This window comes from Leptodactylus fuscus, chromosome 7 (assembly GCF_031893055.1).
Source record: "Leptodactylus fuscus isolate aLepFus1 chromosome 7, aLepFus1.hap2, whole genome shotgun sequence".
Classification (NCBI taxonomy): domain Eukaryota; kingdom Metazoa; phylum Chordata; class Amphibia; order Anura; family Leptodactylidae; genus Leptodactylus; species Leptodactylus fuscus.
The window spans coordinates 141,197,436-141,222,866 of NC_134271.1; the positions used below are offsets into that span (position 1 = coordinate 141,197,436).

General features: G+C 43.6%; 1 protein-coding gene across 1 annotated transcript; it reads right to left on the reverse strand.

Moving 5' to 3' along the window:
- Positions 1–67: 67 nt before the first annotated feature.
- Positions 68–22,419, reverse strand: LOC142214276 (uncharacterized). Its single transcript, XM_075283175.1, has 8 exons — positions 22,298–22,419; positions 15,832–16,128; positions 9,508–9,540; positions 8,463–8,579; positions 6,757–6,876; positions 3,008–3,063; positions 2,838–2,918; positions 68–2,085 (listed from the first exon to the last, which is right to left on the reverse strand). Exons 1-8 carry the CDS (start codon positions 22,350–22,352, stop codon positions 2,014–2,016), a joined length of 831 nt encoding a protein of 276 aa, XP_075139276.1. The 5' UTR covers positions 22,353–22,419; the 3' UTR covers positions 68–2,013.
- Between the last annotated feature and the right edge of the window lie 3,012 nt (positions 22,420–25,431).

The following is a 25,431-nucleotide window of genomic DNA, read 5'->3' on the forward strand; positions in this document are numbered from 1 at the left end:
AATTTTTTTTATTTTTTCATTGACAGAGCTGTGTGCAGGGTCTTATTTTTGGGTGGAATGAGGTGCAGTTTTTATTGTTACCATTCCCTTAGGGACACCATATTATGACACCATTAACTTGTTTTCTATGTGAGTTGCTTGTTTTTTTTGTTGTTGTTATTGTTACCATTTCCTTGGGGGCGCCATATTCAGAACCTTTTCTTTTTCTTTGATGGAGCGGTGCAAAAGCTCTTTTTGTGTAGTTTTTTTGGTACCGTTTCGTAAGGGGCACAATATTCTGACAGCTTTAACTTATTTTTTCCTTGATGGAGCTGTATGAGGGGCTCTTTTTTTGTGGGGAGAGCTGGGGTTTTTATCGGTGCCATTTTTTGATATAAATTAATTCTTCATCACTTTTTATCATATATTTGGGGGAAACAGAAGATGACCCCAACACACTGTACATTTTTTTATGCCGTTCACCGTACGTGAGTCTTTACATTACATTTTGATAGTTTGAACTTTTTAAATTGGTGACACCAATTATGTTTATTTTTATTTATTAAAATTTTTATCTTTTTTCTACCACTTATTCTATATTTATTTTACTATTTTATAAAATACATTTTAATCTAATAAAAAAATAAATTTTAGCCTTACAAAGGATATGGGATGACTTGATCGCCTGTACAATATACAGCACGATATAACACTATAAAGTTCCCTCACTTGGCAGCAACTGAAACGGTTGATCTGTGGGGGTTCTGGGTGTTGGACCCCCACTGATCTGATATTAAGGATAAGTCATCAATATCAAAAACCCATCAACGCCTGGAAAGACCTATAAATGTAGGATACTGGAAAAACAAACATAAAAAAATCAATTAGTGGATGCACATTTTCTTACAATGACGTGTGGTAGCCAGATACATGAGAGGAGCACGACCTTAAAAACACTGCACACCTTAGGTGTCTTTAGGGTCACCCATTGCGGCTTTACGGCCATATTGGCCGGGTCCTTCAGCCTGCACAAATGCTTATATATGGTGCTGGTTGAAGAATGCGATCTGGTATCTGAAGTTGAGGTGACCGGTTGTAAGCACTATGTAAGTGCATAGCAGCCCCAGTTACAGTATAACAAAATTCTAAAAATATAAGGTCCAAAAACCTCAGACCTGAACTGGTTACATGTTTTCCAGACAGCTTCATTTTTGAATATCAGAAACAAGGAAGATCTTACCCATAATGGGTCTTAGCAGTTCAGGAACAAACTATGGGCAAGGAAGACCTTATAGTCGTCTGGCCAAATTGACAGACTAAGAGATGTCTCTTTCGAGAACCTTCTATTGTGTGACCATGGCCGAGTTGGGATACTACTTTGTTGAGTGGTTGTCCCAATGTACTCGGTTTAGGAAACATGGGCATCAGGTGTCACTTGGTGGGACTCATCATACGCCCTTTATTTTATGGCAATAAAAATAAATAACAATGAAAACAATAAAATATATAAATAATATACAATAGAAGAGGATTGATAACACTCCCGGCCCATCTGTTTTAGCATGTATTGTGTTCTCCATGAGATTATTATTTTGGAGTCCTGTTTGGAGTACCTGAAAATTAATGGTTATGTACCAGATAGTCGTGTATTAAAGCAGCAATCTGATTGGCGCTGGCTAGACTGGGTTGCCAAGTCCAAGGGAACTCCTGGTTTTCACCCTTTAACCTCTATACAGAGATCTGGACTTCGCTGCAGGAGGACCCAAGGTAGCAGTTCCCAGGATAGTCTCAGATTGGCAGCAGTAGATGGTGCGATCAAGTCCACTTGTCAATATGTTCAATGCCAGGCTGTAGGCGCTCACCACACTGACAAAGGGAAAGATACTTTTTTTTATAAATTTTCAGGATGCATAACAGAGGAGAGGCACAACACATTTACTAAAACAGAAACACTTCTAGTTGGTCACCACCGGTGGGCCCTTCTTTCCGGATTGCTAAATCCAAGTAACAGTTGAACATATCTTTGCATAGACGTCATGGCCATGGCATCGGCTCTTCTATGTGATTCTTCTCTATCAGTTCGTCTTGTTCTTGCGGATTTTCATACTGTAAGAAGTAACATATGAGATACTAGTACCACGTATCCAAAAACTTTTCAGACTTTGACCTCATGAAACAAATAAAACTTGCCTACACAAGGCTGATAGTCAGGGAAGAAACAAAGAGTGGAAGGAGTAGTCGTAAGGGGGACAATGGGTGACCAAAAGACTGCTCTCTAAAAATCCAAAAACGTCGTCAATTTAAGCCATGATTCACAAATTGGTGTGTTAACAAATGAAAAACTATCATGTAAAATAAATAAAATCTGGACTTTGCCTTGGACCATTTATGGTCAAATAGTAGATTGTGATTTTGACTGGTGGTGATTAAGAAGCTGATCGCAATTCAGAATGATGGTTACAAAATAGATGATCATAATGGTGACCAAAAAGATCACTTTTGGGACTGGCAGAGACCAAAACAGGAGATGGAGATTCGTATCAGTGGTGGCCTTAAAGTCAACCATGATGTAGTGGTGACCCATTGGTAGGTCAAGATGTAAACTGGTGGTGGCTCAATGATATATTTAGGCCAATGGTGACCAACAGTAGATTGTGATACAGGTAATTTAGTCCAATGGTGGCCAATGGTGGTCCAGTAGATCTTAATCTGGGCTTCATCATAGGTTTATGTTTCCTTGGCCAATAACCCAGGGACATATTTCTTAACTAGCTGGTTAGATTTCTCCTTATCCCTCTCGCCAATTTCTTTGGTAGAACATATGTTTGCCTAAAATAGTGTTAGTAGTCACAACTTACCTCCTCGTCTACTTCTTCTTCAGTGGGAATATCACATGAAAAGGTATCAGGCAGACCCGTCAAACTACTTCTCGAGATTTCCTAGTATGGATTTAAAGTCAGATATGAGGTCCTTCCATCAGCAAGGACATATCTACATATAAAAGGCTATATGGTAAAATTTAGCTTACTGAATATTCGTTGGAGCGATCTGGATGGATTCCAATAACTACTTCCTCTGGAATTTCTAAGAAGAGAAAAAAAAAAAACATTACATTGGTGATGTAGAAGGTTTTCTGTGTTCATACACCACCAAATAATCTTTAAGAATTAACGCAAGTGAGGTAAAAATATAAATTTGTACTACCCAATGTCTAAGAGAAATATTATAACCACTGTCTACTGTATATGTTATAATAGGGCATATCAGGGAGAGTGTGTGCCTACATAGGCTGTACGGAGACTTGCAAATCATTCCTGCTCCGCTAGGGATTCTGGGTAAAAAATATGCAAATCTATTCTCCAGGATGTAATTAGGAGAACAGTGCACTCTGTATGCCACCCTCTAGAGGGCAGCATCCTTAACATCATGAACGACTCAGTTATAAAGTCTTTTAATCATAATGTGGATTTAATTGCCAAATCAGTATTTCTGTCCCAAAAGGAACAGATTCCCAGCTATGGACAGCGCTGTTTCGGCCTATTGGGCCTCCTCAGCATAGCGCAGGGATACTGATTTGGCAGAGTGAGAGACTATAGACCAGGGTCAGGGGATAATCGTACACATCAGGGAGAGTGTGTGCCTACATAGGCAGTACAGAGACTTACAAGTCATTCCTGCTCAGCGCTGTCCATAGCTGGGAATCTGTTCCTTTTGGGACAGAAATACTGATTTGGCAATTAAATCCACATTATGATTAACAGACTTTATAACTGAGTCGTTCATGATGTTAAGGATGCCGCCCTCTATAGGGTAGCGTACAGAGTGCACTGTTCTCCTAATTACATCCTGGAGAACAGATTTGCATATTTTTTTACCCAGAATCCCTAGCGGAGCAGGAATGACTTGCAAGTCTCCGTACTGCCTATATAGGCAAACACTCTCCCTGATGTGTACGATTGTCCCCTGACCCTGGTCTATAGTCTCTCACTCTGCCAAATCAGTATCCCTACGCTACGCTGAGGAGGCCCAATAGGCCGAAACAGCGCTGTCCATAGCTGGGAATTTGTTCCTTTTGGGACAGAAATACTGATTTGGCAATTAAATCCACATTATGATTAAAAGACTTTATAACTGAGTCATGCATGATGTTAAGGATGCTGCCCTCTAGAGGGTGGAATACAGAGTGCACTGTTCTCCTAATTACATCCTGGAGAATAGATTTGCATATTTTTTACCCATAATAGGGCATAGACATAGAGGAGAAATATGGAAGCACCAACACCCAGAAAATTGAAGCCGGTGCCAGGACTCAGAGCACCTAGGGGGCCCAATTGTGTACAGCACTACCATCAATAGAGTTGAGTGGTGAGTGCAGATTTCACTTCCACCTAGCGCTTGTAGATCCTCGGACCCCCGTCATTTCCTTGCTCCAGCACTGACAGGGTTACCAAAGAAGGGAAGGGAAGGGGGTCTGAGGAGCTATGAGATAAGGTGTGTGTGTGTGGGGGGGGGGTTAGCTCAAGGGGGAACAGTAATGTATTGGGGATTAGGAGATGTTATATACCAGGGCATAAAGACTGTACAGTATGGGGACATAAGGGCCCATTATATGGGGGCATACTATTATATATGGCATAAGAGAACATTATAAAGGGACACTGTACAGTATGGGGATATAAGGAACCATTATATGGGGGAATAAAGGGGTACTGTATGGGGGCATAAAGGAGCATTATATGGAGATATTGCAGTGTATGGGGACATAAGTGGCCATTATATGGGAGAATAAAGGGGATCACTATTTTATAGGCACATAGAAGACATAAAGGGACATGGTGCTGTGTGGAGGGCGTAAGGATCTGTTATATGGGGAAATAAAGAGTGGTGAATGGGTGCATAAGAGTCCTTTATATGGGGAATAAAGGGGCATGCTATTATATAGGGGTGTAATAAACCATTATAAATGGCCCTGTACTGTATGAGGCCACACAAGGATCCATTATATGCCCCTTATAGGGGCATAAGGTACAATGATATGGTGGTATTGCACTGTATAGGAACATAAGTGACCATTATATGGGAGGATAAAGTGGCATGCTATTATATATGAATGTAAGAGACCATTATAAAGGGCTCTGTACTGTGTGGGGGAATAAGGAAACATTATATGGGAAAATAAAGGGGTACTGTATGGGGGCATACAAGGACATTATATGGGGGTATTGTGGCACCAGCCATCAGCTTACTGTAATTAATTGGTTTCATGAGTATATATACTATATAAGGCTTACTGTAACTACTGCCCCACCATCTTGCCCATAATCTTATCTCACATGTGTTATGAACATAAGTTTCTTTTTCTTTGGTCTGGTCACAATTTTTTTTCTTTACTTGTTCTGTGAGAACGACTGCAACCACTTAGGTGTGATATCTACCACAAAGGGCCAAAACATTTATGCTCTTAAGACTCCGGAAGCCGTCGTGTAGCTTTCATAGAATTGTAAGCTAAGTTCTATGTTCATCATAGTCCTTCAAATTATTCACCAAAGTGTGATATCGGACCTTGGCAGCTAGAAATACTGTGATGAGAAAGGGTCAGAACGCGTACAAGTCGGGAATATGGCTATGGAAACTTGATGTTTTTATGAATTACCAATAAATTGAAGATTTTATATCTTTTCGTCCCATTGTCTGAATTTTTTGAGATCATGCAATGACTATTGATCTGGCAGTATTCGAGGACTTGAGCTTTGAAAATGGAGATATCTTTTATTCTGCTGCGAGGCAGTCAGCACTACTTGTATTTCCTTTGCCTCATGGAATGGTATAGTCACGGGTGGACCTTGTGGGATTCGTTCACAAATTTCATTTCATAATGAATCAGAACTGTTGTTATATCCTGGGTTCTCTTCAGAGTCCATTGGAGGTACAGAGAAATAATATACAGTCATACTTATTGACCCTCACCCTTCCTGGACTCTCTAGTGGTATCTGGTGTTCATTCCAGGATGCCCTCACACCTCCCAATTACATGTCTCAATGGTCCCCTGAGGCTGCTGGTATCAGGAGATTTGAAGAAGAACCCAAGATGAGCCCAAGATAAATCCAAGATGAACACCAGATGCCAAAAGGGAGCCCATCAGACAGTGCATGCCATTTATGTGGAGGCATATCCTTTGTCATATATGGGAATCACCCTTTCACCAGCTCTGGGGCAATGAGTAACTCCAGTCTTCAAAAATATGACCCAATGAGTTGCACCTTTGGACATGTTGGCTGATTCACCAATGTTGGTAGCTGCAATATACTTGACTTTGCACCACCTTTTCATCAGAACCATTCCTGACATCTCCCTCTGACCCCTTTCATGAAGGAGTTGTTTGCATCTCCTTATTCTTGATGTTTTTCCATGATCACGATATTTTTGGTAGACTCTAAACTTCACTGAATCCCACAAGGTTGCCAATATTTGAAAACCTGGCCCTGGCTAGTCTACCAACGATGATCCTAGATGGATTTTTCCATTCTAATGTAGATTTGCTCTGAAACTGATCCTCAGAAAACTTGTCAATGGATTGATGTTGTGTCTCAATGTCATGTGTCTAATGTCCATATAGGAGAGCGCCAATCATGACCGGTCAAGTGGCCACTTATAGTTCTAACGATAGAGATGCCTTCACAAGAGCGTTATGATATACGTATTATATAACTATACGTCTTATCCTGCAAGTAGACCAACCGTCCAGGCAGATCCTTCTTATCTAGAGATTGACCTACCTTGCCCACTTGTGTTTGATGATGTCTTAAAATATTTGCATGACACCACAGCCAGCCCCTTCTTTGATATGATGGATGAGATTCTTTCGACTACATGGTAACGTGATTTATTCACCTCCTCTGCAATGAGCAAAAAAAGACACAAAAACAACATTAATATAACTACATATTTGGTCAATACATGGGGTAAAACAATAGACAAAAATTTTATAGAAGTATTGTAGGCAAACGTGCCTTTTTGGGTTGAGCATGCTCACAAGGTATGATGCATATCTGGACAAAAATGGCAGAAAGTCCACAAGCTCCAGAAATTTCTCATCTTATTTGTTCTTACCCTGATTTTAACCTAAGTAGAAACCCATGGGAATCACTTCTCCATAAACATTTAAGGAGGAGGCTCAAAAACAAATAGTCTTAATGTCTTTCTTTCTCAACGTTCTTCAGGCCAAGATCTTGACTTCTCGAAGAGTGAACAAACTACTATAGATCTGGATCCCATGTGATTGTTGACTGCTTTAGGGTATGTCCACTTGAGTGAATTTGTGATGGATTCTGCCTCAAAATAACCACCAGATTCCACCCTGTTTCTGCCTCCCATGGACACTGAAGAAAAATCAAGGTCCTCCTCTATCTTGCCTCAGATTCCACAGTTGATTCATCTGCACTTCCCTGTCCACTATAACAGCGTCCAGTTTCTGATCTGTGCCAAGTCCAGGTGTCGGACAGCTACACAGTGGAAAGGTCATCGGTAGACAAGAACGAATTGGATGGTCACAAACTGGATTTGACCCAAATTTTCCACATTACTCAGGTTTTAACAAGCTAGAACATGACATTTCTCTTAGACAAACTAAAATGACTGAAGCGACATACATTGCAGTAAATTATTATACTCTGGGGGTTCGTTCTATGAACTGGAAGTAACATTGTCTTCAGACCCCAGATTATATTAGGTGGAGGCATATCCAAGGCCAAGCTTCATATCGCCTCCATATCGCAAATTTTTGTAGAAAACCTGACTTGCACAACCAAATGTGCATAAACTTGCGAGTGAGTCTTCTCTTCTTCATGGGAGAAGTGTGGAGTGTGAGGAGAGACTGAGCCAGAGCCCAAACTAATCTGGAAAAACCATCGGATTCCACCCTGGCTCCACCGAACTCCATCCAGGCTAGTCCTGCGTCAGTCGACCATGGCTCAGGACAGACAAGGCAACCCTGATGATCTGCACCCCCCAAAGAACCTGTAGAGACCTTGTGAGGGAGAGTATTGCAAGCTATTTGTAGTAAAGACTGCCCAAACAAGGGAGATTGAGACTGTGAAAAGGGCGTACCATCCAGCCTCTAATGGTAACCCCATAATGCACCCCTCTCTAGAAATTGGATGCTACTTAACCTGGTTCTGTAATGACTATAGGTTACCCTATTGTGTCCTGAGTCTTATTCCAGCAAGACCATCATAGACACTGCCACCTCCATCAGACTCAGGAAGGCTGACAACAACTAGCATGTGCTCTGAGGGAAACACAACCATCAGGTATTCTGCAGGCCCCCCAACACTGCACCAACCCTGGAGGCGTTGATGGTGTCTCTAGCCAACAGGACCACTGCATGTAATACTACTTCCAGCCTCCTGTCCTCGCTGCGTTGTGATTGGCTGCTGTGGACAGTATTCATAAATCAGACCTAAAGTTTTATCTACTGACATACCTTGTCCACTTGTGGTTGATGATCTCTTACATCTCCACCACACCACCACCACAACCAGCAATGCTATGGTGGGTAAGAGGATTCCAAGTATAAGGTGATTTGATTTTTCCACCTCTTCTGTAATGAGGAACACACAGATATTACAATTCATATACTGTACACCCATGGAATTATATATCATTATAATAAAAAACTAAATTCATTCATGGTATTGCATTGAATGTTACCAGAACTTTTTTGCAATCTTGTAAACATAACATGGCACAAAGGGTCATACACAGGTTTATTTTAAGGAATGGATGTTTGCATATATCCACTTTTGACCACATTTTGTGCACCCTTAATATTGTCTATTATTGACAGTGAGCTCAAACCTACCAAAAGCTTAGAGGGTGCAAAGGTAGCAGTCACATTTGTATCATTGTGTCTGAGGGGGCATCATTCTTCCATACCAGTATTAAAAATGGCACATGGTAAGTGTGGAGTCCTATAACATTTTGCAAAGTAGCAAAAGTGGAAGGTGTTGACCAAAAACAAGATGTAGCCACTGTGCCCCGACAGCTAAGCTAACCAGTGGTCATATGGTCACGTAAGGTGAAAGTGAAAACCACTGCCAGTCATGGAATACCAATACAACACCAGTCACAGAGTCCCTATATACTGCCAAACCCCAGAGAGCAACCATATAATGTCAGGTACAGAGCACCCATATATTGACAGGTAGAGAGTAACCATATACTGCCAGGTACAGAACAACGATATACTGCCAGACACAGAGCAACCATATACTGCAAGGTACAGAGCAACGATCTACTGCCGGGCACAGAGCAACCATATACTGTAGGTAGATAGCAACCATATACTGCAGGTAGAGAGTAAATATATACTGCAGGTAGAGAATAACCATATACTGCCAGGTACAGAGCAACTATATACTGCCAGTCAGAGAATCCCATATACTACCATCCGCAAAGCCCCCATATAAAGTTAGTCACAGCGCCCCCATACACTGCCACGTACATAACTCTTTATTGTCCCCACTTACCAGTATTTGGTGAAAATGTGGTGAAGGTGGACTCTGTAAGAAAACAGAAAGAACATGATTTCTCTACAATATAAAGGTTTATAGAGCTCCCCAAATGCCTGGCATCTATATGGAAACCTTTACATGTCACATTCCAGGTCTAGAATCCATGATATGTATCTACACTAACCTTGGCAATGTAATGGAGCTCTGGAGTCTTTATACACTAAGGGTTTTGGGCCTCAGAGATTTGGGCTGTTTCCTAATATTTAAAAATAACTAAACTTTTGGACAACTTTTGACTTTCTGGCAGTATTTGTGCCATTAGTGCATCTCGTAATATACTTTATTTTATTTTATTTATTTATTTATATTATTTTATTTTTTACTTTATTATACTTTATTTTGGCTCCTTTCGGTGAAATCCTGCATTTTTCATTTTTTTCCCTTGCTTCTGTATTGAGAGCTATATATTATGTACAGTGTAAAGGCTTGTATATATAACAGGACAAATAAAGCTTGTTATATCTTGGGCATTATAATATATAGAAACTGCGGGACTTCTTATATTATCTCCAGAGATATCACTGGTTGATCCAGTCAGGATCGAAAGCAGCTTCATATAAATTTCGCAATCCCAACTGTGTTTTCAACTGATGATATCTCTGGAAATAAAACAAGAAGTACAACCTTACCATGATATGAAAGAAGAGAATCTCTTCTTTTATACGACACCAGAACCAAGTTTCTACATTTTATCATGTCTGAGATATAACTGTTTGAATTGACCCGACACCACCTTCATTTCTCCTGCATCACTGGCCATCAAGTCCATACATCCTGCTTTCCCAACCATCGTTCCTCGGCACCTATGGATGGTGTGGAAACCCTCCATGGATGGTGAAATACTATGGTGGGTAAATGTCATCATTCAGCTATATCTCTGTCCTTAGGATGCCGATATAGTTGAATACAATGGTGGTCAACAAGCCTTCAGCAGGCATTTGCTCTGGATATCTACAGCTTAGATAGATAGATAGATAGATAGATAGATAGGAGATAGATAGATAGATAGATAGATAGATAGATAGATAGATATAGATAGGAGATAGATAGATAGATAGATAGATAGATAGATAGATAGATAGATAGATAGATAGGAGATAGATAGATAGATAGATAGATAGATAGATAGATAGATAGATAGATAGGAGATAGATAGATAGATATAGATAGATAGATAATAGATAGATAGATAGATAGATAGATAGATAGATAGATAGATAGATAGATAGATAGATATAGATAGGAGATAGATAGATAGATAGATAGATAGATAGATAGATAGATAGATAGATAGATAGGAGATAGATAGATAGATAGATAGATAGATAGATAGATATAGATAGGAGATAGATAGATAGATAGATAGATAGATAGATAGATAGATAGATAGATAGATATAGATAGATAGGAGATAGATAGATAGATATAGATAGGAGATAGATAGATAGATAGATAGATTAGATAGATAGGAGATAGATAGATAGATAGATAGATAGATAGATAGATAGATAGATAGATAGATAGATAGATACATAGATAGATAGGAGATAGATGGATAGATAGATAGATAGATAGATAGATAGATAGATAGATAGATAGTAGAGATGAGCGAACAGTGTTCTATCGAACACATGTTCGATCGGATATCAGGGTGTTCGCCATGTTCGAATCGAATCGAACACCGCGTGGTAAAGTGCGCCAAAATTCGATTCCCCTCCCACCTTCCCTGGCGCCTTTTTTGCACCAATAACAGCGCAGGGGAGGTGGGACAGGAACTACGACACCGGGGGCATTGAAAAAAATTGGAAAAAGTCATTGGCTGCCGAAATCAGGTGACCTCCATTTTAGACGAATAGTGGATTTCAAATCCGGGTCATATGAGAATGTGAACTTTGTGACTATGAGACAGGGATAGCTGTACAGGCAGGGATAGCTAGGGATTACCTTTATTTAGGGGGGAATGTTATTAAAAATAACTTTTTGGGGCTCTATCGGGTGTGTAATTGTGATTTTTGTGAGATAAACTTTTTCCCATAGGGATGCATTGGCCAGCGCTGATTGGCCGAATTCCGTACTCTGGCCAATCAGTGCTGGCCAATGCATTCTAATAGCTTGATGAAGCAGAGTGTGCACAAGGGTTCAAGCGCACCCTCGGCTCTGATGTAGCAGAGCCGAGGCTGCACAAGGGTTCAAGCGCACCCTCGGCTCTGATGTAGCAGAGCCGAGGCTGCACAAGGGTTCAAGCGCACCCTCGGCTCTGATGTAGGACAGCCGAGGGTGCGCTTGAACCCTTGTGCACCCTCGGCTCTGCTACATCAGAGCCGAGGATGCGCTTGAACCCTTGTGCACACTCTGCTTCATCAAGCTAATAGAATGCATTGGCCAGCGCTGATTGGCCAATGCATTCTATTAGCCCGATGAAGTAGAGCTGAATGTGTGTGCTAAGCACACACATTCAGCTCTACTTCATCGGGCTAATAGAATGCATTGGCCAGCGCTGATGGGCCAGAGTACGGAATTCGGCCAATCAGCGCTGGCTCTGCTGGAGGAGGCGGAGTCTAAGATCGCTCTACACCAGTCTCCATTCAGGTCCGACCTTAGACTCCGCCTACTCCAGCAGAGCCAGCGCTGATTGGCCGAATTCCGTACTCTGGCCAATCAGCACTGGCTAATGCATTGTATTGGCGTGATGAAGCAGTGCTGAATGTGTGTGCTTAGCACACACATTCAGCTCTACTTCATCGGGCTAATAGAATGCATTGGCCAATCAGCGCTGGCCAATGCATTCTATTAGCGTGAACTGAGTTTGCACAGGGGTTCTAGTGCACCCTCGGCTCTGCTACATCAGATTGCTACATCTGATGTAGCAGTGCCGAGTGTGCATCAGATGTGTAGTTGAGCAAAACTGACTCAGCACTGCTAAGTCTCTGCATTCGCATAGGAATGCATTGGCCAGCCTTCGGCCAATCAGCGCTGGCTCTGCCGGAGGAGGCGGAGTCTAAGGTCGGACCTGAATGGAGACTGGTGTGGAGCGATCTTAGACTCCGCCTCCTCCAGCAGAGCCAGCGCTGATTGGTCGAGTTCCGTACTCTGGCCAATCAGCACTGGCCAATGCATTTCTATGGGGAAAAGTTAGCTTGCGAAAATCGCAAACTGACAGGGATTTCCATGAAATAAAGTGACTTTTATGCCCCCAGACATGCTTCCCCTGCTGTCCCAGTGTCATTCCAGGGTGTTGGTATCATTTCCTGGGGTGTCATAGTGGACTTGGTGACCCTCCAGACACGAATTTGGGTTTCCCCCTTAACGAGTTTATGTTCCCCATAGACTATAATGGGGTTCGAAACCCATTCGAACACTCGAACAGTGAGCGGCTGTTCGAATCGAATTTCGAACCTCGAACATTTTAGTGTTCGCTCATCTCTAATAGATAGATAGATAGATAAATAGATAGATAGATAGATAGATAGATAGATAGGAGATAGATAGATAGATAGATAGATAGATAGATAGGAGATAGATAGATAGATAGATAGATAGATAGATAGATAGATGATAGATAGATAGATAGATAGGAGATAGATAGATAGATAGATAGATAGATAGATAGATAGATAGGAGATAGATAGATAGATAGATAGATAGATAGATAGGATATAGATAGATAGGAGATAGATAGATAGGAGATAGATAGATAGATAGATAGATAGATAGATAGATAGATGATAGATAGATAAGAGATAGATAGATAGATAGATAGATAGATAGATAGATAGGAGATAGATAGATAGATAGATAGATAGATAGATAGATAGATAGGAGATAGATAGATAGGAGATAGATAGATAGATAGATAGATAGATAGATAGATAGATAGATAGGAGAGATAGATAGATAGATAGATAGATAGATAGATAGATAGATAGATAGATAGATAGATAGATAGATAGGAGATAGATAGATAGATAGGAGATAGATAGATAGATAGATAGATAGATAGATAGATAGATAGATAGAGGGGCGGATCCAGGGCCGGGCGATGTGATGACGATGTGACGTCATCACATCGCGCCTACACACGCAAGCCGGGCCGGAGCTAAGTAGGAGCTGAGGTCACAGCTCCTGCTTTAATCGCGTATGTGACTGGAGAGAGGAGCGTCGGGGGAACGATGGAAGGTGAGTGATAGAAGGTGAGTGTAAGTGTTTGTTTTGTATTAAATATTAAGGTGGAACATAATGAAGGGGGCCCATGAAACTGGGGGGCAAATGAAGGGGAGGGGGGAATGGCATGACACTGGGGAAGATGAAGGGGGTGGGGAGAGAACGGCATGAAACTGGGGACAGAGATGGAGGGGGCCCAATGAAACTGGGGGGCAAATGAAGGGGAGGGGGGGAACGGCATGACACTGGGGAAGATGAAGGGGGTGGGGAGAGAACGGCATGAAACTGGGGACAGAGGTGGAGGGGGCCCAATGAAACTGGGGGCAAATGAAGGGGAGGGGGGAACGGCATGACACTGGGGCAGAGACGGGGGACATTAAACTGTGGGCAGATGAAGGGGGAGAACGTGATGAAACTGGGGACAGAGATGGAGGGGGGGGCATGAAACTGGGGGCAGAGGAAGGGTGTATATGAAACTGGGGGAGAGATGGAGGGGGGGCATATAATTTACGGGTGACTGTAGGAGGATTATACTGTGTGGGAGCACATGATAAATGAATGAGAATGGGTAGAATCATCATAAAAGTGGGTGGAGCCAAATTTGCCGCGGTGTGCATAGCGCAACGCACATTTTACCCCTCTTTCTACTCTTTAAAAATTGGGAGGTATGGCGTTGGTGACGCCACACTCCTGCATGACATCACTCGTTTCATCTGCGACGCACAGTGTCTCGACTTCCCCGCCTCCTTTACAAGGGGGCCCACTGAGGCTCTGTCGCCCAAGCGCCCATAAAAACCTGGAGCCGGCCCTGGGTCAGCATGTCCCGATTTCAACTCATCGGCGTCCTGAATACATAGGCGTTTAAAGCAGGAGCTGTCACAGCTCAGCTCCTGTGATGACGTCACATCGCGCCTACAATATGTGTATGAGGGAGAGAGCTGCGGGGGAACGAGGAAAGGTGAGCGCGTGTGTGTGTGTGTGTGTGTGTGTGAACAGCATGACACTGGGGCAGATGGAGGGGGAGAGAACAGCATGACACTGGGGCAGATGAAGGGGGAGAAAAGAGCATGACACTGGGGCAAATGAAGGGGGGGGGAGAACGGCATGACCCTGGGGCAGATGAAGGGGGGAGAACGGCATGACACTGGGGCAAATGAAGGGGAAGAGAACAGCATGACACTGGGGCAGATGAAGGGGGGAGAACGGCATGACACTGGGGCAAATGAAGGGGAAGAGAACAGCATGACACTGGGGCAGATGAAGGGGGGAGAACGGCATGACCCTGGGCAGATGGAGGAGGAGAACAGCATGACACTGGGGTGGATGGAGGGGGGAGAACAGCATGACACTGGGGCAGATGAAGGGGCGAGAACGGCATGACACTGGGGCAAATGAAGGGGGGGAACGGCATGACACTGAGGCAGATGAAGGGGGGAGAATGGCATGATACTGGGGCAGATGAAGGGGGGATGGCATGACACTGGGGCAGATGAAGGGGGGGAGAATGGCATGACATTGGGGCAGATGAAGGGGGGAGAATGGCATGACATTGGGACAGATGAAGGGGGGAGAATGGCATGACACTGGGGCAGAGACGGGGGGACACGAAACTGTGGGCAAATAAAGGGGTAGAATTGCATTAAACTGGGGACATAGATAGAGGGGGGACATGAATCTGGGGGCAGATGAAGGGTGTATATGAAAATGGGGGAGAGATGGAGGGGGGACATATAATTTACGGGTGACTGTAGGAGGATTATACTGTGTGGAATCACATGAAAAATGAATGAGAATGGGCGGAGTCAACATAACAGTGGGCTGGGCCTAATTTGCTGTGGCGCGCTGCGCGTAGGGCCCCGCCAAAGTCAATTGCCCAGGGCCCCGCAAACCCTGGATCCGCCACTGGATAGATAGATAGATAGATAGATAGATAGATAGATAGATAGATAGATAGATAGATAGGAGATAGATAGATAGATAGATAGATAGATAGGAGATAGATAGATAGATAGATAGATAGATAGATAGATAGATAGATAGATAGGAGATAGATAGATAGATAGATAGATAGATAGATAGATAGATAATTTGGTCTTTATCAGACCATAATGATCATACTTTCCGCTGTGAGGATAAATGTTTCTTCTATGGATGTGCCATTCTGGAGAGTAACATCGATGATGTAGTTGCCACTTTCAGTCAAATTTTTAATGCACAAAATGGTTCCATTATTGAACAGTTCGTATCTTCTGGTATCGACATAGTCTTCAAGGCCATTTTTAACACTTGCAATCACAATCGTTCCATGGCGTTGCAGCTTCCATCTTAAGTCTCTCACGTTTGGCCCAAAAGGACTTGTCACGTTCTTGGATGAATATAGAACCCCAACTATGCGAATTGGTGTTTGTTCTGAAACTGATCACATAAAACAGGGTCATTTTCACTATAGATCCTTAACCCTTTATATATTTACTTTCTGGTACAAATGGTGGAGATTAGAGAAGAGCGAACAATGAAATGATCGAAGTTTGATATTCGATTTGAGTAGTCCCTCAAAACTCGACTGTTCGAACGAATATCGAACCCCATTATAGTCTATGGGGAAAAAATACTTGTTTAGGGGGAAACCAATATTCGACTCAGGAGGGTCGCCAAGTCCACTATGACACCCCAGGAAATGATGCCAACACCTCGGGAATGCAACTGGGACAGCAGGGGAAGCATGTCTGGGGGTATCTAGCATGCCCAAGTCACTGTATTATGCCACTAATAATGCGGGAGCTGACTTTTCCCCAGTGTACAGTATTCGGCCAATCAACGCTGGTTCTGTCGGAGGAGGCGTAGTCTAAGATCGGTCCACAGTAGTCTCCATTGTGGTCCGATCTCAGATGTAGCAGAGTTGACAGAGTTCTGATATATCTCAGATGTAGCAGTAACATCTGGGATCGGACCACAATGGAGACTGCTGTGGACCGATCTTAGACTCCACCTCCTCCGGCAGAACCAACGTTGATTGGCTGAATAATGTACACTGTACAGCATTCGGCCAATCAACGCTGCCAATTCTTTCCTATGGGGAAAAGTCAGCTCGTGCATATCACAAGCTGACAGGGGTCCCGATTAGATAGAGCCCCAAAGAGCTGGGTGAGTAACATTTCCCCCCTAAATAAAGGTAATCCCTAGCTATTCCTGCCTGTACATCTGTCCCTGTCTCACAGTCACATAGTTCACAGTCTCATATGAACCGGATATTAAATCCACTATTTGTCTAAAGTGAAGGTCATCTGATTTCGGCAGCCAATGGCTTTTTCCGATTTTTTTCCGATGCCTCCGTTGTCGTAGTTCCTGTCCCACCTCCCCTGTGCTGTTATTGGTGCAAAAAAGCGCCAGGGAAGGTGGGAGGGGATACAAATTTTTAGTCAGTTTGCCACCTGGTGTTCGTCTGGAATCGAATACCTCGAACGGCCTGATATTCGATCGAACATGAATTCGATCGAACGGTGTTCGCTTATCTCTAGATATAATTCCGCACCAAACATAAAAAAGGGGGTGGACAAAAGTATTGGCACTGTTTGAAAAATCATGTGATGCTTCTCTAATTTATGTAATTAACAGCACCTGTTACTTACCTGAGGCACCTAACAGGTGGTGGCAATAACTAAGTCACATTTGCAGCCAGTTGAAATGGATTAAAGTTGGGAGGGGAATCAAATTTTTAGTGAGTTTACCACGTGGTGTTCGACTGGAATCGAATACCTCAAATGGCCTGATATCCGATCGAACATGTACTCGATCGAACACTATTTGCTCATCTCTAGTGGAGACTATTAATTTTCCATTCTTCTATTTATATGACTGTATGAAGTCTTGTTAAGGCCGGGGCCCCACGGGACATAAACGCCGCGATTTGCGGGAAAAATCGCAGCGTTGTACAGTGCAGGCAAAGTGGATGGGATTCATGCGAATCCCATCCCCACTTTGCGGAAGAAATCACAGCACGGATACGCTGCGGTTTGCAAAGCCTCAACGGCTTTGAAAATCACAGCATGTCAATAATATCTACGGAAACGCCGGCGGCTTTCCCATAGATATAATGTTAAGAGAAAATCCGCAGAGGAAAAATCTGTGCACTTTCTGTTAAAAGCGCTGTGGAAATAACCGCGATGCGATCACGCAGCGGTTCTTTCCGCAGCATTACGGCCCGTAGGGCTTTAGCCTAAAGTGGATGTCTAGTCCAAATAGAGTTTTCATACTGATCACCACTATGTTATCTGTGGGGTTCTGATACCCGGACCCCAGACCTATCAATGTTTCCAGCAGCCTCCAGGTACCAGAAGCTTCTCCAGTGGTCAAGGAGCTTCTGGAGCCCCGACTATACAGTGGATGGTGCTGCACGTGCTCCCTGTCCAGTGGATAGGTCATCAGTATAACAAATCTATTTTTGGGCTGGACAACCCCTTTAAATGTGGGAGGAATTGAAGAATTTGTAGGCACCATTTTGGAAATAAACACTTCTTTATCCACAGTATAGCAGGATGTTTATTCTTTATCACAAAGTTACAGTGGCAGTAATTCTCAGTACAGGGTGAGTACAGCCCTTATCCCAAAAACCAGGGAGTGACGGAGGGAGGGGAGCTACATGCACAATCTGATGTGAGTCTATAGGGTATAATATTGTTATGATCAACAGAATATAGTAAAGTTGTCATCAGACCTCCTTCCCTTTAATAATCACGAGATGACTCTGCTGTATCTGCCACATTTCACACAGAAAAGCTGAAAAATTAATTGTAGTAAACTGGGTGCAGGGTGGTTTAGTCTTACACTATACCTAAACAAAAAATCCCTCTCCTTAAAGGGATTCTACCATTAAAACACATTTGTTTTCTCATTGACACATGAGAAGGCTATTCTTCTCCTACCTTTAGATGTCTTCTCCGCGCCGCCGTTCGGTATAAATCCCGTTTTTTGTCAGTATGCAAATGAGTTCTCTCACAGCACTGGGGGCGTCCCCAATGTTGCGAGAGAACTCTCCAGCACCACCTCCATCTTCTTCAGGAATGGTCTCTTCATGCGTCTTCTTCAGTCAAACTTCTAGGTCTCGGGCCTAGGGCAGAGCCGACTGCGCATTCACGAGGCCATAAGAAAGATGGCCGCTTACACAGTAAGTAAGTGGCCATTTTCTTGTGGCCTGTGGGCATGCGCAGTCGGCTCTGCCCGAGGCCTAGAAGTTTAACCGCCAGCACCGGAAAAAGACGCGTGAAGAGGACGCTCCTGAAGAAGATGGAGACGTCGCTAGAGAGTTCTCTCATAGTGCTGGGAACACCCCCAGTGCTGTTTGAGCACTGAGGACCGTCACCAGTGCTGTGAGAGAACTCAGTTGCATACAGATGAAAATCGGAATTTCTGCCGAACGGCGGCGAGGAGAAGACATCTAAAGGTCAATGAAGAATAGCCTTTCTTAAGGCTATTCCAATGTGTGATCTAGAAAAAAATTTGATTTCAATGATAGAATCCCTTTAAGATGAAATTGTTATTTAGTTTGACAGATCTGCCTTTCAGGGTACAAGGAAACCTTGGTATATATAAACTATTGCTGTAATAAGAACTGCTGAATACTAAATACATCAAACCAAATTCCCTTCTTGCTCTGTCATTGTTCACTAATTTTGAAAGAGATGCTTTTCAGGGTCCTGGAAAAGCTGGGTAATATATAAGATAGTGCTATATTATGGAATTCAAGGTGCTAAATATACCTAACTAACCCCCCTTCCTCTGTAATTGTATCTTCGCTTGATGGATATGCCTTTCAGGATCCAAGGAAAGCTAGGTAAAATACCATCTAGTGCTATATAGGGATGGCTGCTAAGGCAAAATTTATTATTATTATTATTATTATTAGAGATGAGCGAACAGTGTTCTATCGAACACATGTTCGATCGGATATCAGGGTGTTCGCCATGTTCGAATCGAATCGAACACCGCGTGGTAAAGTGCGCCAAAATTCGATTCCCCTCCCACCTTCCCTGGCGCCTTTTTTGCACCAATAACAGCGCAGGGGAGGTGGGACAGGAACTACGACACCGGGGGCATTGAAAAAAATTGGAAAAAGTCATTGGCTGCCGAAATCAGGTGACCTCCATTTTAGACGAATAGTGGATTTCAAATCCGGGTCATATGAGAATGTGAACTTTGTGACTATGAGACAGGGATAGCTGTACAGGCAGGGATAGCTAGGGATAACCTTTATTTAGGGGGGAATGTTATTAAAAATAACTTTTTGGGGCTCTATCGGGTGTGTAATTGTGATTTTTGTGAGATAAACTTTTTCCCATAGGGATGCATTGGCCAGCGCTGATTGGCCGAATTCCGTACTCTGGCCAATCAGTGCTGGCCAATGCATTCTATTAGCTTGATGAAGCAGAGTGTGCACAAGGGTTCAAGCGCACCCTCGGCTCTGATGTAGCAGAGCCGAGGCTGCACAAGGGTTCAAGCGCACCCTCGGCTCTGATGTAGGAGAGCCGAGGGTGCACTTGAACCCTTGTGCACCCTCAGCTCTGCTACATCAGAGCCGAGGGTGCGCTTGAACCCTTGTGCACACTCTGCTTCATCAAGCTAATAGAATGCATTGGCCAGCGCTGATTGGCCAGAGTACGGAACTCGACCAATCAGCGCTGGCTCTGCTGGAGGAGGCGGAGTCTAAGATCGCTCCACACCAGTCTCCATTCAGGTCCAACCTTAGACTCCGCCTCCTCCGGCAGAGCCAGCGCTGATTGGCCGAAGGCTGGCCAATGCATTCCTATGCGATTGCAGAGACTTAGCAGTGCTGAGTCAGTTTTGCTCAACTACACATCTGATGCACACTCGGCACTGCTACATCAGATGTAGCAATCTGATGTAGCAGAGCCGAGGGTGCACTAGAACCCCTGTGCAAACTCAGTTCACGCTAATAGAATGCATTGGCCAGCGCTGATTGGCCAATGCATTCTATTAGCCCGATGAAGTAGAGCTGAATGTGTGTGCTAAGCACACACATTCAGCACTGCTTCATCACGCCAATACAATGCATTAGCCAGTGCTGATTGGCCAGAGTACGGAATTCGGCCAATCAGCGCTGGCTCTGCTGGAGGAGGCGGAGTCTAAGGTCGGACCTGAATGGAGACTGGTGTGGAGCGATCTTAGACTCCACCTCCTCCAGCAGAGCCAGCGCTGATTGGCCGAATTCCGTACTCTGGCCAATCAGCACTGGCCAATGCATTCTATTAGCGTGAACTGAGTTTGCACAGGGGTTCTAGTGCACCCTCGGCTCTGCTACATCAGATTGCTACATCTGATGTAGCAGTGCCGAGTGTGCATCAGATGTGTAGTTGAGCAAAACTGACTCAGCACTGCTAAGTCTCTGCATTCGCATAGGAATGCATTGGCCAGCCTTCGGCCAATCAGCGCTGGCTCTGCCGGAGGAGGCGGAGTCTAAGGTCGGACCTGAATGGAGACTGGTGTGGAGCGATCTTAGACTCCGCCTCCTCCAGCAGAGCCAGCGCTGATTGGTCGAGTTCCGTACTCTGGCCAATCAGCACTGGCCAATGCATTTCTATGGGGAAAAGTTAGCTTGCGAAAATCGCAAACTGACAGGGATTTCCATGAAATAAAGTGACTTTTATGCCCCCAGACATGCTTCCCCTGCTGTCCCAGTGTCATTCCAGGGTGTTGGCATCATTTCCTGGGGTGTCATAGTGGACTTGGTGACCCTCCAGACACGAATTTGGGTTTCCCCCTTAACGAGTTTATGTTCCCCATAGACTATAATGGGGTTCGAAACCCATTCGAACACTCAAACAGTGAGCGGCTGTTCGAATCGAATTTCGAACCTCGAACATTTTAGTGTTCGCTCATCTCTAATTATTATTATTATTATTATTATTATTATTATTATTATTATTATTATTATTATTATTATTACACAGCTAGATAGTTTTGTCTTTCAGTAATGTAGGAAAGCTGAATGTTTTGCACAAAGTAGATGGCATCAACAAACATGTGAAACTTGCCTCTCCCTGGTGCTCTTCATACCCTGGAGCTACATTGTTTCCATAGTTATTCTAGTCAATGACATTGATTTGAGACATTAAACTGTGCAAACATCGATAAAAACTGGAAAAAACATTTGAGGCATTCTAAAACTTCAACAGTAGCAAAGTCGTTGCAAAACCATGGAGGACGTGCCGGGGATTTCCACATCAAAGGTGAAAAATATGAGGAAATCAACGACACGGCAAAACAACATAAAGAACAATCCAGAACATAAAGTATACACGGCATAAAAACATAGAAATAGGAAGTCACAGAAGACGTCTTATAAGATTACTTTTACAACTTAATAAGAAACACCGGCAGTAAATATGCCTTTAAGGATGTTAACCCCTACTGTTCAGATAAGATATATGGAAGATATAAGGAGACATTCCAAGCTTGAAACGCACAGGCATGTAGTATATAGGACCCGTCTGTAAATCTAATAGACACACACAACACATACACAAGTGTCACACCCTACTCATATAGCGGCTACATCAGTGTCACTCACCGGCTGCCGCGGCAGATAATATACTCGTTGCTACTACGACTTGTAACATCTTCATGCTGTATGAATGTGGAAGGAGCCGGCAACAGTGTCTTCTCTTTCCGCCTTGGCCGTCACCACCCACAATGAAGTCTTCCCGCCTTTGCAGGATATTGCAAAAAGTGAACCTTGTCCTGTACTATTGGCAGACAAAACAGCTGTAATAAGACATTGGAAATTCCAGAACATGTTTTTTTTTTTGTTTTTTGTTTTTGTTTTTTTTGTTTTAACAAACTTTATTTGATAATATAAATTGACATACATAAAAAATGATAGACAGTAGATACGGTTCTGTACAAAGGATACAGTATTGGTAGATGTAACAAAATAACAATATAATGGTAACATCATTGTGAGAAAATCTGTGTCACCCAGGCATATACCGTATTTTTCAGACTATAAGACGCACTTTTTCCCAAAAAAATTTGGGGGGAAAAGAAGAGTGCGTCTTATAGTCCGAATGTGGCCGCAATACAGACCCGGCATCTGATGTAATAGAGAGGCAGATGCCGGGGAGGGTTAGACGCCGGCACATGTGCCGGGGCCTGAGACATCGCTACACTCCTGCCCTGCATGATGCCAGCAGCGGCAGGAGTGATGCTGCTATTCCGCTCCCCCGTCCCTCCCCGCAATAGCAGCATCGCAATAGCGATGTCTCAGGCCCCGGCACATGTGCTGGCGTCTAACCCTCCCCAGCATCCGCCTCTCTATTACAGCGGATGCTGGGTCTGTATTGGTGGCTCCTTCTCCCCCGGGGCCGGTCCCCACTGGCCCCATACCTGTACAGTTGCAGGCCGGCTCCTGCGCGGCGATATCACAGGAGCCGACCTGTTCGGGTAACAGCCGGGAGCCTAATGAAGGCTAACAGGCCTGTCACTGCTATATTAGTACTGCGGCTGAGTCTATGACCAGCCGTAATACTAATATACAGAATGTCCCATCGACGGCAATACAGCTGTATTGCCGTCTATGGGACTTGCAATCAAATGACTGCAGGTTCAAGCCCCCTAGGAACTAATAAAATAGTTTAAAAAAAAAAAAAAAGCTTTAAAAATATATAATTAAAAAAATGAAATAAATAAGAGTTCTAAATCACCTCCTTTCCTTAGAATACAATGTGGCCTTGCAGCTATTGCAAAACTACAACTCCTATATATTAAATATTTTACCATTTTTTGCTTCAAATTTTTTTCCCCCTATTTTCTTCCTCTAAAACCTCTCAGCTAGCAATCACGGATTAAGTTTTTGCCATGGGGACCACAACTTCACACATCTCTCATGTCTCCTTTCCTTCCAGCTGGAAATTTCTTCGAATCTCATTATTTGATTCATTTTTGCAATCTTTTCCTGTTTTGTCGGGGGAGTTGTGTCTAACCATTTGTGTGGGATTAATGAGTTAGCGGCTGCAAGCATATGAGAGACTAGATTTTTTTTTCGAGGGCTTATATTTTGATGAAGGAAGACATAGAAGTACCATCTCTGGGGTAAGAGAAAAGGCGGGATCGGTGCATTTGCGTATTAGCGACTGAACGTTTTCCCAGAACGGTCATATGACATTGCCACCAAATGTGTATGAGAGAGCCTCTTTGTTGTTTACATCTCCAACATTGGTCTGAATCAGAAAGTTTCATCCTGTGTACAGGGGTGAACCTACCCCTTTTGCCGCCCAAGGCGAACTACAGAAAGAAGCCCCTCCCCCCCCAAAGAGGGGGTGGAGTGGAGGGGGCGTGGTTGATCGAAGGGGGCAGGGCTTAGCGCCATTCGCAGGCAGAGAGCAGGCACGCAGAGGACCTGCTCTCTGCCTGAGCGTGAGGGGAGGCTGCTGGAGCAGCGCTGCTCCAGTGGCCTCCCCAAACCACCATTCGGTGCTAAGCCAGTCCAGGACAGCTTGTCCTGGACTGGCTTAGGTGATCAAAATTGCCGCCCTCCCTGCGGCCCTGGCGTAGCGCCGCCTGAAGCGGTCACTTCAGGTCGCCTCATGGGAGGTGCGGCGCTGCCTGTGTAGCCATTGTGGAGTGTGATACCACCTAGTGAGCAGTTTATAGTGTGTTTCTTGTAAGCATACACAGGTGGAGAAACCGTGAGCGTGCAAGAGAACTGAGGAAACTTGTTCATCTGATAATTTGATCTGTAGATCCATTTCCCATGAGGAGAGGTATGCAGGTTTAGAGACTGTAACCGGATTGACGTATTTAGAGAGAACCTGGGAGGTCTTACGAAGAGATTTATTTTTCGCTGCTAGATTTCTTTCAAATGGGGTGAAGTTCCTCCTGACCGAATGGGTTTGAAACCATTTCTATGCAGTAAGCTTGAGATGTGCTTCGTGTAGGAAAGGGAGAGTTTCTAGGGGTATCAAGGAAATTAGTCTCGGTAAGTCTAGGGTCCCTTCATCTTTTAAGATATCAAACACTGCATAATAGCTTAGTTTGTGCCAAAGAGCTTCTGGAATTTTTTTAGAGTTAATATGCCAATAGGGGAGAATGCCAATTGGAGTAAGAGGTGATATATCTGGGGCTAGGGAGTCTGAAAGGTAGCTCCATGTTTCAGCTACTTCCACCAACAACTGATCCATATTTTTGGATCGGTGGCCTGGCTTGGCATAAAGCCATAAATCGGCTAGAGAAGGGAGGCCAAAAGTGTTTAATGAGAGGGAAAATATAGTGGGGTTTGCTTTAGGGGTGGCCAATTCAACCCAACGGTTAAGTTGGACCGCTTTGTAATATTCCTTTATATCAGGTAACCCTATTCCTCCAGCGGATTTTTTCTTCATGAGAAGTGTCAGAGGCTGGCGAGAGCGCTTAGATTTCCATAGAAAGCTTGTAAAGATTGATCTCATGGATTTGAAAAAGGAGGGTGGCAAATGAATCTGAAGCATGTGTAAGCGATAAAGGATTGTAGGTAAAGCGTACGTCTGAAGCAAACTCCGTCTACCAAACCAAGAGAATGGAAAAGACTAGGGTTGAGCCGATCTTGACTTTTCAGGATCGATTTTAAAATCCGATTTCTGATCATTTTTCATTCAAACCCAATCTCGATCCCAATTCCAATCCCAATGCAAGTCAATGGGATTTTTTTATTAATCGGAGATCAGATTTTAA

What these genes read in the sequence shown, in the direction of transcription:
- LOC142214276 (XM_075283175.1), bottom strand. Translation starts at nt 22,352, where the DNA reads ATGAAGATGTTACAAGTCGTAGTAGCAACGAGTATATTATCTGCCGCG. An exon ending in CACATTTTCACCAAATACTG is followed by an intron (nt 8,580 to 9,507) that starts GTAAGTGGGGAC and finishes TCCTCATTACAG; the next exon opens with AAGAGGTGGAAAAATCAAAT. An exon ending in AAGAAGAAGTAGACGAGGAG is followed by an intron (nt 2,086 to 2,837) that starts GTAAGTTGTGAC and finishes TACTTCTTACAG; the next exon opens with TATGAAAATCCGCAAGAACA.